This window comes from Brassica oleracea, chromosome C1, assembly GCF_000695525.1.
Source record: "Brassica oleracea var. oleracea cultivar TO1000 chromosome C1, BOL, whole genome shotgun sequence".
NCBI lineage: Eukaryota > Viridiplantae > Streptophyta > Magnoliopsida > Brassicales > Brassicaceae > Brassica > Brassica oleracea.
In genome coordinates this window covers 14,623,480-14,639,812 of record NC_027748.1, presented here as the reverse complement: position 1 = coordinate 14,639,812, position 16,333 = coordinate 14,623,480, and the positions used below count along the sequence as shown (strand labels likewise).

Sequence of the window (16,333 nt, the reverse complement as noted above, 5' to 3'; positions counted from 1 at the left end):
ATCCGGCGTACGGCCGGCGCGTGAGCGTCCGTGCCGTCGCCGGAGTCCATTTTCTTTGGTTAGAAACGCTCCCCGACTTCTTCTCCACCTATTCTCTCGGTTCGTTTTGTCGGAGCTCTGACACATGCGGTGGCGCGGTGGCTGGAGTAACGACGCGATTGGGTGAAGGGTGAGGTGGGGTGATGTCGGTTTGTCAGTTTAAGGTTTTCCGGGACGTGGAGGCTTCTACAGATCCATCGACGCCGGTCTAGTTTCCGGGAGGCGGAGGCTTCGATAGCTCTGCTTTCGCCGGCTTCAGCTTCCGGGGTGTGAAGGCGTTCTGTGCCTTGCGCCGCCGGCGTTTAGTCCCCTAGGTTTGTTAGGGTTTGTTTTTATCTTTGGTTCTTGCGGTTTCGGTTTGGTCTTGTTGGAGGAGTTCTCGTCCGAAGACGATCGAAGGTATCCGATGTTGAAGGGTTGGTTGTGCCGACGAAGTTTTCTTCCTAGTTCCGGTGACGAAAGGAGGCGGATGAGATCTCGGTTTACCGATTGACTCTCTCCACTATTGGGAACTCGAGGTTGGAGGCGTTTGCGGCGAAGTGGTTGTGAAGCCAGTGAGTGTCGATTTTCTCCGATGGATCGTTGGGTTGATCACCGGTGATGGCTGGAAGCGGGGGGACGCCGTGAGCGAACGGAGGGCCGCTTTTAGTTTTTTTCTACGGTTTCGGTTGGTGGGCTTTGGGCTTTTTTGTACTGTTGGGCTCGGCCCTTTAAATAATAAAATCATCTATTGACGGAAAAAAAAAAAGAGAAAAGACAAGGGATAGTGAGATAAATGGCAGGATAGTGAGAATAGAATTTTTGGAAGTGGGGTAATTTAGATTACTTTCCTAATATTTACCGTGAATAGCCCTCTTGATTTAATGAATTAATGGAAAACATGGTTGGTAAGTGAAAACATTAGATATATGGTTGGGCTAATCTTGTTTACAAATGATAATCTCCTAAATTTTTCAAACCCAAATATTGTCGTGGTTTAATAATTGATATATTTTAAATTTAGATGAGAGCCCAAATGCTAGGCTTTGCTATATATGGTTCTCTAATAGCAATGGACTAGGTATTTTGTCCGCAGAGATAATACTTTTATGAATACTTATTATTATATGTGTTATTAATTAAAAAATCAGCATAATAATTGATAAGTTATTATTCTGTTTTCAAAAAGTTTAAATCAAACATAAAATTATTTATATTTGACAAAAAAATCATCAAAATATATATGTTTATTGTGTATTAAATTTTTAAAAACCTCATATATTAATAATATTTTTGAAAATATCTTTATAAAAATGTTTTTGCTTAATTAATATTAATATAAAATATTTTTAATTTATTTTTTAACTTTTGTAATAGAATAATATTATTTTCAGAGGTAAAAATCAAATATATATAGAAACACAATATATATATATATATATATATATATATATAAGAATTATCATGTTTTCTCCGGATAACAACAAAGTTAACTTATTTTTTGAAAAATATGTTTTTATTTTTGAAAATTTTATTATATTAATTTATAATCATTATCTAGGATAACATATAAATCTAACATTATTAATATAAATTCGTTTTAATTATATCAAAAAATTATATAAATAAATTTCACTAAGAGTATTAATAATATTTTAGAAAATATCTTTATAAAAATGTTTTTGTTTAATTAATATTTAACTATAAACTATTTTATACCTTAATTTTTAACTTTTATAATAGAATAATATTATTTTCAGAAGCAAAAATCAAATATATATATATATATATATATATATATATATTATAAGAATTATCATGTTTTACAATATTATTTCCAGATAACAACAAAGTTATCTTATTTTTTGAAAAAAAATGTTTTTATTTTTGATAATTTTATTATATTAATTTATAATTATATATAGGATAACATATAAATCTAATATTATTAATATGATTTCGTTTTTAATTATATCAGAAATTATATAAATAAATTTCATTAAGGATATTAATAATATTTCAGAAAATATCTTTATAAAAATATTTTGCTTAATTAATATTTAACTATAAACTATTTTATACCTTAATTTTTAACTTCAATAATAGAATAATATTATTTTCAGAAGCAAAAATCAAATATATATATATATATATATATATATATATATTATAAGAATTATCATGTTTTACAATATTATTTCCAGATAACAACAGAGTTATCTTATTTTTTGAAAAATATGTTTTTATTTTTGACAATTTTATTGTATTAATTTATAATCATTAACTATGATAACATATAAATATAATATTATTAATATAAATTCGTTTTTAATTATATCAAAAATTACATATAAAAATTTCATTAAGAATATTATTGAGTTTAACCACTCTAATTTTTAACGTGGGAGTTCCGTTGCAAAAAATTATTTCGCAAATAATAGTATAAATAATTATAAAATCTGATATTAATATATTAAAAGCACCTCCAAAAAAAATGCTCTTGACAAGTTTCTAATAATTAATAAAGAAAAAATTAGAAATTATAATCAAAAGGTAAGCAAAGGTTCTCATTTAATGAACTTTCAGAATTGTACTATAATTTTTTTTGCCACATGTCAACATTGAGCTATTTTAATCATTTAACATAATTCTAAAATCAATTAGGTTTGGGCATTCGGATAACCGGTTCGGATCCAGGTCGGATTTTTTCGATTTCAAATATTTCAGAACTAAAGAAATTGGTACCAATAGGATAATTTAAAATTTCGGTTCGGATACGGTTCAGTACATGTCGGATCCGGTTCAGATCCGGTTACATCCGTAATAACCAAAAAATTAACGGATTCGGTTTGATTTTTAGTCTATACCAAACAATTTAACCCGATAAAACCGTATATAATCCGAAATAACCAAAAATATTCTAAATATCCGAAAAAAACATAAACAAAATAACTAAAATTACAATACAATAATATAACATCACCATTTTAATATAACCAAAGCAAAGTTTAGTCTCCAAAATGAAATCAGGCATAATAGATTACTAGGGTTATTTTAATTAAGGTTTAATTCGGGTCTTTCGGATAACCCATACGGATCCCGAATATTACCCGTATCCAACCCGGTACGCGACCCAGTACCCGGCCAAATTTTAAACTTTATCCAACCGGGTATTTTCCTGTATTCGAATCCGATCTGAAACCCGATTTTTCGGGTAATTACCGGTTCAGATCTTCGGATCCGGGAAATATGCCCATGCCTAAAATCAATTCTCTCATTAATATTTGTTAAACTAATAATTTTTCTTTTGTGAGAACCTTATTTTGGGTATTAGACCGTTGAGCCTGCTCTAAGATGTCTAATATTCTTAATTAGTTTTAAAATATGATTGTAGCCTATACATTATGAAATAGATTGATTATGATGACAAAAGAAGAAGATAGACTGTGTTTGATAGAGGAAGTGAATGTGAGTAGGTATGGTCAAACTGATGTTGTTGGGTAAAACCTATAAATGTGTTGAGTAAGATGAATCTCGCCCCTTTCACACATTCTTCACCATGCATCATTAATAATAGAGGTGAGAAAGAAGGTGCTCAATCTCAGTCAATGCATTGTCTATAAGATAATTCAAAGATATTATTATGCATGTTTGACAAACATGTTTCCATACTCATGATGTAATGTAGATTTAGAGTTCTCACACACCATTTATAGCATAACTTTAATTCCATTTCACATTGTCTTTAACTTTTATTTGGTCTCATTGGTTGGTGGTGTACATCATGGTTTCAAAAGGATAATTGGTCTGTCTGAGTGTTTTTCTTGTTACACTTACAATGACTGCTTTTGTACCCTTTTTTTTTCTTTAAATTAATTTTAATTGCAAGAACTTAGATGGCTAATAATAAACTTTACACTTCGATTACTTACCTTTTACATCCTCACAGATTTTTCAGGTGTCAAGAAAAGCATTACCGGCAAAAATAAGAAAAAGGGTCACCGACAACATTTAAGTATAGTAGTTCTGTCTTGGAGTGCTAGATAGTACTTTAAGGTGTCGGCAGAAAAGGAGTATTACCTAAGATTCTAGCTGATTTCTGTTTTTAAACTTTGAAAATTTTAAATAGTCAAGAAAACACAGGGTTATTGGTTTATATATTTTGATTGATTTAGAAATCCATATAGTATTTATAAATCCAAGTAAAATATGAAAATCCGGAGGTTTTCCCTCGGATTTGAGTCTTTGTATTTTTAACTTAAAAATCCAAACAAATCCATTCAAATCTATTATATTACAAATATATTAGTAAATCTGTACGATTAAATAACACTTGATTTGATATAAAATTTAGGAATCATTAAACCAATAACACATGATTTTAATACAGATTTGAAAATCATAGAACCAATAACACTAGATTTAGTTCGGATTTTCAAATCTATTAAAATACAACAACCAATAACTCCTAGTAAACAAAAAATACAAAGGCGGAGACGATTGTGATGAACATGTTCAGACAATTAATATATAAAAATACAAAGGCGGAGACGATTGTGATGAACATGTTCAGACAATTAATATATATTTGTTGCTAAACTACAATGATGATAAAAAGGATATTACCACAAATGTAACTGTCACGCCTATCTGTGTTATTTTTATTCAATCATAACAACGTGGACACCATGCTGTTTCTCAACATTTTCAACTAATAACTTAGATGTAAAATGTATTTATTTTATGCTTTTTTTTTTGTCGACTTTCGGGCCACAACGAGCCGATCCGATAGTCCAAACCTCCACCGAAGGGAAAGCTTCACTTTACAGACAGGGAGGATTGAACCCGTGATGCCAAAGTCCAAGAGGGACTGTCAATGGCCGCTAGGCCTTGAGCTACTCAACAATGTACTTATTTTATGCATTATGCAGAACTGACTAATTTGATTTTTGAAATAAATTGGTATCCAGAGTAAGGGAATTATCTTGGAAAGGATCTAATCTCAAACGTGAAAGTGAAAGGTTATATTCGTGTGGGAAGTTCACAATTCATAATTATTTATAACATGATTGAACAAAGAACATTTCTCAAATGTATTATTTCAATGACACTCCAACTCATGTGGCTCTTCTTTCCTTATTGTTCTTAAAGATACAAATGTTTATCTTTTTTCATATATGTTTCGAATTATATACATATATTATATGATTTATATGGGAGAATAAAGTTATTTAAACGCTGAATTATAATAAAAATGTATATGGATGTTTAGAAATTATTTTTAATATGTTTAACGAAGAAAAATAAATGATGAAACACTAAATAAAATTTTCATAATTGCTATAATTACTATAAATGATTACATGTGATATTATATGGATTGTTTTACAATTAATATTAACTGGTTTTAGGATTGTTTCTTCTAGACTTGATTATAATAAATAAAATTTAGAAATTATTAACCAATCAAATTCTAGTACTTTTAAATTTTTTTTACCTATGACACATAAAGAAAAGTTATTTAAGTAGGCTTTTAATCTAATACTCCTTCCATTTAAAAAAGATATATGTTTTAGAAAAAAAAATTATTTCAAAAAATGTATTTTTTATATTTTCAATACATTTTTTTAAACTAATAATAATAAAATGTAAACTTCAAAAACATTAATTGTATTTCTTGAAATATTATTTGTTTGGAAATATAGGAAATATAAAATTACAAAAACTATACATTAGTAACTAAGTTTTATTATGTTTTATTAATAAGTATAAAAATCATAAAATATGTATTATTTTGAAATGGATGGAGTATACAGCAACATCCTATCACTAAACTTATTTAAATGTTTATGTTTTTATCTATAACTTCAAATTAAAATTCTATTATTTCTTGGCTTCGGCTTTGGGATTACATATAATACAATTTTGTGTACAGTGAAACAAATCTAAATACAGAAAACATAGATCTGTCTTAGTGGGTATACAATTTTTCAATCAAGCTCACATTTTTCTAATGGGAGCGCTTTTCAAATCTTGGTATTTTGGTATAAAGAGATAATTTTCCATTTGGGTTTCATAAGTTTGGATTCATTTGAGTTCATTCACGGAAGCGAAAGGACAAAACTTTTCCTAATACTGGGTTCTACCGACAAGAGCTGACTTCGTCAATCCTGAGTTGAAGTTTCTCAAGCATGGTTCCGGCAAGGAACGGGTCAGCGATACCAGTTCTTGGGTTCTTGATATGTGCAGCTTTCATCTACCTCTCATTCAGGGACTTGTGGCTGAATCACAAGTGGAGAACGGAGATAGGGTTTGTGAAACGGAACGGAACTCAGTTCGTGGTGGACGGTAAGGCTCTGTATGTGAATGGGTGGAACTCGTATTGGTTCATGGACCATGCTGTGAATGAACACAGTAGATACCTTGTGAGTGAAATGCTCGAAACTGGAGCCAAAATGGGTCTCACTGTTTGTCGAACTTGGGCCTTTAATGACGGTGGCTACAACGCTCTCCAGATCTCTCCTGGCCGGTTCGATGAGCGAGTCTTCAAGGTACATTTTACTTTACAAGACTGTGTCGCAAATGATAGCTTTAGATGTTTGCCTATGATGATTCTTGTTTAACTTGGAAGTTGTATAATGTTTGTTTAGGCCTTGGATCATGTGATTGCAGAGGCGAAGAAGCATGATGTTAGGTTGCTTCTTTGCTTAGTGAACAACTTGCAGGCGTACGGAGGGAAGTCACAGTATGTGCAATGGGCATGGCAAGAAGGTGTTGGTCTCAGCTCCTCTAATGATTCCTTCTTCTTTGACCCATCTATCCGCAAATACTTCAAGAACTATCTCACGGTACTAACTGTTTGTGTGTGTGTGTGTGTTAATCACATCACTTCTCATTGAGTCACAGATTCTATTTTCTTGATTTTGCAGGCTCTGCTCACTCGCAAGAACTCAGTAACTGGAATAGAGTACAGAAACGACCCAACGATTTTCGCTTGGGAGTTGATAAACGAGCCTAGATGCACCTCTGATGTCTCTGGCGACACTCTCCAAGTCAGTCCTGCATTTTCTCACTTATTACTTATCACTTACAGATTGTTTACTATTCAACAAAAGTATCATCAATGTGTCTGTTCTTGTGGGATCACAGGACTGGATAGACGAAATGACAGGCTTCATAAAATCAATTGATGACAAGCATCTCCTCACTGTTGGCCTTGAAGGCTTCTACGGTCCCAATAGCCCGAAACGGCTGACAGTTAATCCAGAAATGTGGCCCTCTGAGCTTGGAACAGACTTTGTTCGAAACTCAAACTCCTCAAATATAGACTTTGCGTCCGTTCATATCTACCCTGATCACTGGTAAGTCCGTTGTAACATTTGATTCCCAAGAGCTCATGAAAGGCTGAAACTTTAGACATACTTCCCCAGGTTTCATAACCAGACCTTTGAAGAGAAGCTAAAGTTCGTGGTGAAATGGATGCAATCTCACATCGAAGACGGGATGAAAGAGCTCAAGAAGCCAGTCCTGTTCACGGAGTTTGGGCTCTCGAACCTGAACAAAGACTACGAGCCATCGCAGAGAGAACGTTTCTACAGAACAATCTTCGATGTGGTGTACAAATCAGCAAAGAGAAGGAAGGCAGGGGCAGGGACGCTGGTGTGGCAGCTGTTCATGGAAGGCATGGAAGGTTTCAACGACGAGTTTGGGATTGTTCCACACGAACAAGACCCCATGTATAGGTTAATGGTCGAACAATCTTGCAGGTTGGGTAAAGTCACAGGACGTCGTGAGGAACATAAGTTGAGAAAACTCTGTTCCCACAAACACTGAGAGAATCATATGTACACTGAGTTGTTTTTTGTATACAGTGAGATCTGATTCTAATTTTGATCCAACTCTTATAATAAAAATTTACTTAGCTCAAATTCATAGAGTAATCATATTTATAAGAAGATAAGAAATCCAAATAGTACTAACTATACTCTTGAATCTAAACCCTAGAAAAACTAACTTGAACAACGCTTAGCTAATCTTGGAGACGACCTCGTTGAGCTTGACTCTGTCTTCTTCTTCTTATCCTTCACGATCGACTTTGATTCAATCGGTTTCTTATTGGCTTTGGAGTTACTCTCTCCAGCGACTCTATCGAAATCATCAGAGAGCTTTCTTCTAGCCAAACAGATCTCTTCTTCTTCTTCATCGTCGTCGTTGAGATCTATGTACCTCCTTCGTTTAACCGCAACCGGAGCTGCGGGAGGAGAATCAAAACGAGATCTCTTCTTCAACGGACTGGATTTCTCGAGCTGAGCGCGTAGCTTGTCGACGTTTCCTTCGATCCGGCCCTGGAGACGGAGGCGCGTGAAGTTGAGACCGCCCATGGACCAGTGAGCTTCTCTGGCCCACGAGAGAAGAGGATCGAGCACAGAGAGCGGCGGATCGACGCGGTGAGAGTTGAACTTAGGTGTATCGAAGAAACGAGGACGGGGAAGACCGTTTCCGTAGAACTCCACGGGCCTTATGGCGACAGTTTTCTTCACCGGCGTCATCATTGTGTAATCGAGGAAGGAGAAAGAGAGATTATAGATGGAGGAAGATGAGTGAAGGATTATTAGAGGATGAGTTATATGGGCGGAGAATCATGGCTAGGCGGTTAAGGTTTATTTGGCGCGACACTCTTCCGCGCTCCTTTAAATTAATTTTATTTGGCGCCTCCTTTGATTTTGCTTCCGCGCAATTTTAATTTGGTTTTGTGTATTTGGCACTTTTATAAAGATATAGGATCGTGTGTGTTCTTAGTTTATATTCATGAATGTTACTGCTTTATTTTCGAATATATCATGTACTAATTTTTCAAATAAGAGTATAGATATCAAACGATAAGTAGACAAATAATTTCGTTTTGAATTATTATTTAAAATGAAGGAGCTTTCCGTTCAGGTATTTTCTATACACAAGGTTCCATCTAAAAGCAGGCGATCCAACACAAAGCTGAAGCAGACAAAGACAAACTCCCTCCATACACACAAAGAAAAGCAACTCAAAATCAGATGCATCGAGGAGTAATACACAACAGACCCAATAAAATAGGGCCTATAACGGAAGAGATGTGAGCCTTGGTAAAGGAAGGAAGCGGTTTTTATTGTGTGGAACATACACAAGTAAAGGAGCCACCGTGGGTTCACCACCCTCTGGGAGGCCCACCTGAAGACTGCACGCTCAGTTTGTCAAGGAGGGCGTTAAAGTCTATAGGTTGGCCACTCTCCTCCATCCTCTGAATCACCGCCATCACGTCGTCTCCTCTAAAACCCATGCTCATTAGCTTCTCTATCAGTTCACCGTATTTTGATCTTAACACAGGGGGTGGTGTCCCACTGTTTCCACCACCTGCCTGGTGCTGCTGAGGCGCGTACCCACCACCTTGTGGACCTTGCATGTAATGGGCTTGCTGCTGCTGCTGCTGATGTGGCTGAGGTGGTGGGTATTGCATTCGACCACTTTCATATATGGCATTGGTATACCCCGGAGGTGGAGGCCCTGAGGGTAGATACCCATCGCCTGTCTGGGGACTATACGACATCTTTGTCTGCTGCGGAGCCTGTGGTGGTGGTGCACCGTATCCGTAAGCTTGCATCGACTGTTGAGGAGGTCCAGCGTATGGTGATTGCATTTGCATGCTGCTTGGCAACGGTTCTACTGGAGACTGGTTGCTTGGTGTCGCAAGCGAGTACGTTGGGTAGGCTCCACTGGACTGTGGCCTGGCCTGTGGCTGAGGAGGCCAGTTTTGCTGGTACTGCGGGAATGACTGAGGTTGAGCTGAGCTTGGGTGAGATGGAGCAGGAGGCGGGGGCATGAACTGACCCTGCGCTGGTGGTGCTCGAGGTTGAGACGGTGGCGCAGGTGTGTTTTGAAGCTGTGAAGTAGGAGGCATGTAATACTGCTGCTGATGCTGTTGCTGTGGCTGCGGTGCTATTTGGTGAGGCAAAGCAAGTGCAAGCTGGTTGTTGTGTGCATCTGAGGTGTTGTCGACCTTCTTAGGCTCTGGAACAGGAGTGGCAACCCGCTCCTCACCATGTGAAGAGGAAGATGAATCTTTGTGCACAAGTTGAAGCCTCGCTAGCTCTTTCTGCGTATCAAATAACTCTTGTTTGTCTCTAAGAATCTGGACAGACCTATGCACCTACATCAAAACTTACACACGGTCTTAACATCCATTGCTGATCCATAATAAAATTAACAAAAAGAGGACTTAAAGCATTGCATAAAACAGACCTCTTGAAGATGTTTGTCCATAGATCTAAGCTTGACATCAGCCTCGTCGTTATCACGAGTCAAATCAGACCTCATCTCGCCGATAGTCTTATCAAGGTTGTAGCAGTAGAGCTCAAGCTGGGACAAGCGAGAGCTGATGCCTTCAAGAAAGCGCATCATGTTGTCAGAATACTTCTTCATGGTGCTTTCGACGGTTGCATCGATGTCTTGACTGTGAGAGCTTGTAGGGAAAACAGAAGACCTCGCCATCCTGGTCTTGTGAAACTCCTGCAGAGGCCAAAACGAAAAACAAAGAGCAGCTCTGTATCATATGATCAAAGTGGATGATATTTTATTTCTATTTAACAATAATAAATTTTAAAAAATCAACAATCGTTTGCAACCTTGTTGGCAGCGATCGCAGGATCGGAGTTGGGACCATTAGAGGAGTCGTCGTAGGAGCAGAGGATATCATCGGACCCGAAATCGAAGCCTTTCGATCCCGAGTTGACCCGATCCGACGCCATCGATCCCAGCACTGAAATTGATTTTCTGATGTTAAGAATCAAAACTAAAAGGGGAAAACGCTTGGATTAGTCTTGGGAGTTAAGCAAAGCTTTTTTTTTTTCTTCAAAGCTTCGAGAATATGCAAAAGCAGGAGGAAAACGTTTTCTAACTTTTCTTTCAATGGAGGTTTTGATTAATTTCTGATAAGGACGAAGAGAGAAGGAAACAGCCAAACCAACTTCTTTTTTCCTTCTTTATTAATATTTTATATCTACATCCCCGTATATATTGATTACTTTTGTTTTGCCCCGTTTGTTTCTGTTTGTTAATTTATAACCTTTGAATTTTCTTACCACGTTGTTATGTTGTTACTCCAGAATAAATTTTGAGGTTGATTTTGTAACACGTCGAGGGACGGAAACTCCGACACCGAGAGGTAACGAGTACAAAGTTTTTGTCCTTTTCTTAGATTTGATGTAGAGGAAAGAAGATATCATGTGTGATTGTAAAACTGAAATTGAATGCGCTCTATGATCACTTGATCAGTAATGTCTATGTGAAGGAAACAAGCTTTTCGACATTGATAAAGTTCTTCCTTGATTTGTTTCTAAACATGCTTCCCTTATCTGCAACCAGGTCTACACTCAAAGTAAAATTGTTGGACTTGGAGGAGATTTGATCTTGGTATTTTGTAGTCTTACCATCGTATTGCTCTTTCACTGCTGGTGGTTCTCTTATGTATTTATCTTTGATCACTACTCAAAAATCTGAACCTTATTTGGAGTTATAATTAGAATTAAACCGCTTCTCGAGATTACCATGATGCGTTATTGTCTATTGACAGGGACTCCAACATATAACACACTGACTTGCTTCGGATTCCTCTCTTCAACTCTTTGTAATAAACTATTGCTTTCAAACTCTTGCAGACATTCCACGATTACCTTTGGTGGTAAAATGATTCACGTTCTTGATTTTCGATATGATCACATCAAGATACGGATGTGGATGACCTAATCAATTTTGGCCGGTGAAAAAGTAAAGATATGTGGATTATATTATCATAAAACCCATAAAGAAACTAGCCGCAAAGTTTCTGCTTTGATTTGTATCCATACATCCTAATTAATTAAAAAGCTTCGATAATAAAACATTAGTTAAGCGGTTCCTATATGTCACCATAAGATGCTTTAGGTGAACGATTATATCATTTGACCAAGTTTAGTAAATTATTCTACCTAACTAGGAATACTTTGTTTAGAAAAGAAAAATAATCGAACATAATTTGAGTAAAAATTTCACGAGGTTATAATGTAAGAATAAATGTGGCACCATTAAATTTGACGTAGAAAAATCTCACCAGAAAACCATATGGATTTGGATTTGTTAAGCGCCTCTTTGCCACAAGTCAGTCTGCATCCACTTGTTCAATGCCATATGACATTTATCCACACATAAAAACCTTATCTTATCAGCATAAAAGAAGAGTATAATCAGTGTAATAAAGAAGCTGACTTCGTATTCTGAAAAACACCAACTCAACAATGGCAGCAATGTCCTGGACACGTGGGTGGCTTAATAACCAATGATGGACCCATGTTCGTTTATAAGATCAACCAATCATGTAGCTCTTTGTGTGGTTCTAACTTCGAGGTCTAAAGTCCATTACTTTTTTGTTATTTTTGACTATATTAACCCTCCTCTCCTCCCATTCTTGTCCAATTAAAACTCATCTAGAAGATAAATAGATAATCAATTTGCAAATCACACGAGAATACCCATCTCTATCAAAACAAATCATCTCTAACTGTGTCTGACACACAAGTTTAACATGCTTAAGGCATTTTAAAGAAGGGGCAAAAAGGGAATATAATAGATAAATGGTCAAATAGCATAGTTTAACTTTTCCCGTTGCGTATATAAACCGTCCATTATCGGAAGTTAACACGTTCTCTTCATCTGCCAACGGTTACAGATTTATTTAGTTTATTAAAGGAGAGTAGAAGAAAACGAACTTGAACCGTCAGAAATGAAGAAATCTGGAATTCTTGCAGCCTCTATCTCTGCAGTCGCTTCCGCCACGGCCATCTCCGCCGCGTCTACCAACACCTCCCTATCATTCTCTTTGCCGGAAACCAATCTTTCCCGCCAGGTAAAAAAACCTTTCTTTTCTGGGTTTAACCATAGTTAAGTACCTCTGTTTTTGCTTGTCTTTAAGTACTCACTCACTCGAGCTTTTTGCTGAATATGAAAGACTTGCCATAAATAAATAAAAAACTTTCCCTAAATAGGTTGTGCTTTTCATTGGTTCGGATGTGTAAGGGTAACTAATTGTAATATTATAATTACTTGGATGGTTTTCATTAGGATTCAAAAGAAAAACAGAGGAAGAAGAAAGGTTCGGAAGATGAAGGAGATGAAAAGTTTGCTCCAAGGTTTGATGGGTTAAGATTCATCGAGACGCTTGTTACTGCTCATCGGTGACCTTTTCCATTATTCTCATTTGTCAGAGTTTGCCATATTTTTTCTCCAATTGATCAAAAAACAACAAAAATTACTGATTTAAATGTTTCTCCATTTTTTTTAATTTCATCTCATTATAGTAACTTTGGGTTAATATGTAACACCCTGGAAAACTTTATATACCACCAAGAGGCATGTTCCTATTTGTCGTTCTTGATACATGCCTTCTTATATAAAAGGCCTTGGAGATTAACTTAGCCCATTATTAGTTACCAAAAGTTACACATGTTATGACATCCTAGTTTCATGACCACTAGGTTCTGCAGCATTTCAGATGATACTAGTGTTGTTGGTGAGAGATCATATGGGTTTAACCCCTCATTATGCATGTTACTGAGAAAAAAAAAACAAATAGTTCACGAGAGCCTAACACAAGAAAGAAAACTTTCACCTATGGTTTTGCAAGAACGACTTAATGGGTCGGTCACTCAACAACTAATTATATAATAACGACGGAATCATCATATATAATATATCTCATGTCATAGCGTAACATATGTCTTCAGAAGAAGTAAAAAAAGAGAACGGTGATAAGCATTGCGTGTGTGGAGGAGACAAGAGGGAGTGATGCATGAGCAGAAGAGGTAGCGGTGACGTTGGAGCAATCGAGCCCTTCTTTGCCTTCTTTGCACATGTTTGCGAATATTCCGGGAGGATAACGACCATAGATATTGATGTAACTAAACATTGTAGAGGCACAGTCTGCCTTTTCGTCATTAAGAGCTTCCGCGAATGGGCAAGCAAAGTCCTTGAAGGCCGAGCAACATGCCTTGGCTGGATAATTTGGTCCTTTGCATTTGCTCGTTATAATTGTGTAATTCTTGCTCGCAAAATCTTCCTTGCATGCTATTATTTTATCAGATCATTAATATGAATCTTGCTTATTAATTATAATTTGAGTTCGGATATGCTAATCATCAATGGAGTATGCATGAGTTCTTATTACGATCAATGATTCAAATTTTGTCTTAGCAACAAAAAAATGATTCAAATTTTGGGAGATTATATTTCTTACGTGTCTTTGCCTGAAGAAGAGCTCGGCTTGTGGCTGGATGTGACTCAAATTCATCAACTGCACGTATATACATTCCATTAAAAAGAACTCTAAAACAAGTTTTATAGACATGAATAAAATATCAAATGACTATAAATTACGAGAGATGTGGAGAGACGAGGCGAGTCCAGACAAAAGAAGGGTTAGAAGAAGAGAAACCAAACAATGAGGAGAAATCTCCATGCTTATGTTTCTTCCTTCTCTGTATTTGTCTTTATCACATTTGATTTTCTTAAACTCTTTTTTGCTGTTATTTTTGTTTGAGTTATAGGAGGAGAGAAAAATGTTGCGGATGTACCGGATCATTAAGTAGAATAAACAATAGAATCAGTGATATGCCAAAAATACTATTTACTATTTTAATCTTTGAAAAACCATCAAATAAACAAACATTGTATATAGAAAAGAAAAGGAATAAGTATATTATTTTGATTCAGCTACCACTAGTTGATATCCATAATCAACTGGGAGACGCCCATTTATTTACCCAGTTCTTCGAATCGTTAAAGGCAACTTGCTCCAATAATTTGATACAAGACTTTGAAAACATTATCACTATTATAAATCAATTGATGGATGTCTATAACCGGCCCGGTCAATAAACCGGCCCATCCGCATGGGAGAAAGAGGAGAGAGAGTCGGCCTATTGAGGAGAGAGAGAGGCGGCCACATACATATGTTTCTTTTTCCTTGTATGATTAGGATTTCCTTTCTTCGTAATATTTTCATATTATGTATTAGTAGTATTTCCTAAATCCTAGTTGGTTTAGGTTTTAGATACTTTCCTTTTTACTTATCTTGTAATCCCCTATATAAAGGGAACACTTATTCATTAATGAAATACAAAACTATTTAGTCTTCAATCTTTTAATTACAACACGTTATCAACACGATTGTTCTCTACAATCTAAGCTAAAATCGCCAATCCCTTAACCCTAACCTAGCCGGCGACTTTAACCTAATCCCGACGAACCCTAATTCGTCCTAGCTCGCGTTCCAGCTCGTCAGCAACCGATCAGCTCCATCCCTAAGGTGTTCCTGATCCTAGACGACCTCAGCTTCCGTTCGCATCACAGCCAGCTCGTGTTCCCGATCAACAAGCTCACAATCCCGACCAGCCGCTTGCAAACCCGATAGGAAGCAGCTCGCGAACCCGATAGGAAGCAGACGCGTCCCGTCCCGTTCAGCTCGCATCCGACGACAGTCAGCTCGCGTCCATCCGTGTGCAGCTCGAGGTTCATCTGTTCTCTTTGGTGGTCCGGTTTCAACCCTACAAACAAAGGTATACCAATTAATTTAAGAACATAAAGATCAAACCCTAAAACCCTAATCCATTATTATGGAAATACAATGTTCTTGATAAACCCTAAAAATTGGTATAACCTAAAACTGATCATCTCATAATCACTAAATTGAAATCGATTCCCTAGAACATGATTGATTGTTTTATTGATTGTTATGATCTGAATTAAGAAACCCTAAATCTGGAATCAAAACCCTAGAAACCCTAAAGCTTAAATCGGTTTTGTTTAATGTCCTTATCTGATCGATTGATCATTGAGGTTTCTAGATTGTTCTTGTTTTGATTGAATGATTGATGATCTGAGGTTGTAGGATTGATAGATTGATTGTATAATCTGAATCTCGAAATTAAATCCTAAAGGCCTTGAAACCTTGATCACATATTGCTAAAATCGAATTCTAGTATTGTTTAAATCAAAACCCTAGATTTCATAATTGAAACCAATTGATTAAGGTTGTTTGCATAACATATAAAACTGAATATGAATTGCATTCGTCTTGTTTTAATTATCAACCAGCATGACATATAGATCGTATAAATTAACTTGAATAGTTTGCATCATAAAATTGTATGGCCGTGTGGCCTGATGTATTTGTCACATATAGAATATAATGATTGTTCGCACCATGGTCGATTAGATTGTTTGAAACATGATTGTATAAGACTTGATTGTGGCC

At 36.0% G+C, this 16,333-nt stretch overlaps 5 protein-coding genes across 5 annotated transcripts; 2 read left to right on the top strand and 3 right to left on the bottom strand.

Annotated features, from left to right (window-relative positions):
- The first annotated feature begins 6,018 nt into the window (after nt 1–6,018).
- LOC106322727 (mannan endo-1,4-beta-mannosidase 5) lies at nt 6,019–7,938 on the top strand. The gene is made up of 5 exons (XM_013760852.1): nt 6,019–6,569; nt 6,669–6,866; nt 6,948–7,070; nt 7,168–7,379; nt 7,449–7,938. Exons 1-5 carry the CDS (start codon nt 6,210–6,212, stop codon nt 7,849–7,851), a joined length of 1,296 nt encoding a protein of 431 aa, XP_013616306.1. The 5' UTR covers nt 6,019–6,209; the 3' UTR covers nt 7,852–7,938.
- Nucleotides 7,922–8,693, bottom strand: LOC106322735. The gene has a single exon (XM_013760861.1). It carries the CDS (start codon nt 8,568–8,570, stop codon nt 8,028–8,030), a length of 543 nt encoding a protein of 180 aa, XP_013616315.1. The 5' UTR covers nt 8,571–8,693; the 3' UTR covers nt 7,922–8,027.
- A 209-nt stretch (nt 8,694–8,902) lies between these two features.
- Nucleotides 8,903–11,014, bottom strand: LOC106310253 (protein transport protein sec31-like). Its single transcript, XM_013747494.1, has 3 exons — nt 10,674–11,014; nt 10,291–10,557; nt 8,903–10,198 (listed from the first exon to the last, which is right to left on the bottom strand). Exons 1-3 carry the CDS (start codon nt 10,794–10,796, stop codon nt 9,200–9,202), a joined length of 1,389 nt encoding a protein of 462 aa, XP_013602948.1. The 5' UTR covers nt 10,797–11,014; the 3' UTR covers nt 8,903–9,199.
- A 1,493-nt stretch (nt 11,015–12,507) lies between these two features.
- On the top strand, nt 12,508–13,494 carry LOC106310273. Its single transcript, XM_013747514.1, has 2 exons — nt 12,508–12,928; nt 13,144–13,494. Exons 1-2 carry the CDS (start codon nt 12,806–12,808, stop codon nt 13,258–13,260), a joined length of 240 nt encoding a protein of 79 aa, XP_013602968.1. The 5' UTR covers nt 12,508–12,805; the 3' UTR covers nt 13,261–13,494.
- A 247-nt stretch (nt 13,495–13,741) lies between these two features.
- On the bottom strand, nt 13,742–14,641 carry LOC106310263 (GPI-anchored protein LORELEI-like). The gene is made up of 3 exons (XM_013747505.1): nt 14,455–14,641; nt 14,315–14,371; nt 13,742–14,145 (listed from the first exon to the last, which is right to left on the bottom strand). Exons 1-3 carry the CDS (start codon nt 14,534–14,536, stop codon nt 13,802–13,804), a joined length of 483 nt encoding a protein of 160 aa, XP_013602959.1. The 5' UTR covers nt 14,537–14,641; the 3' UTR covers nt 13,742–13,801.
- Between the last annotated feature and the right edge of the window lie 1,692 nt (nt 14,642–16,333).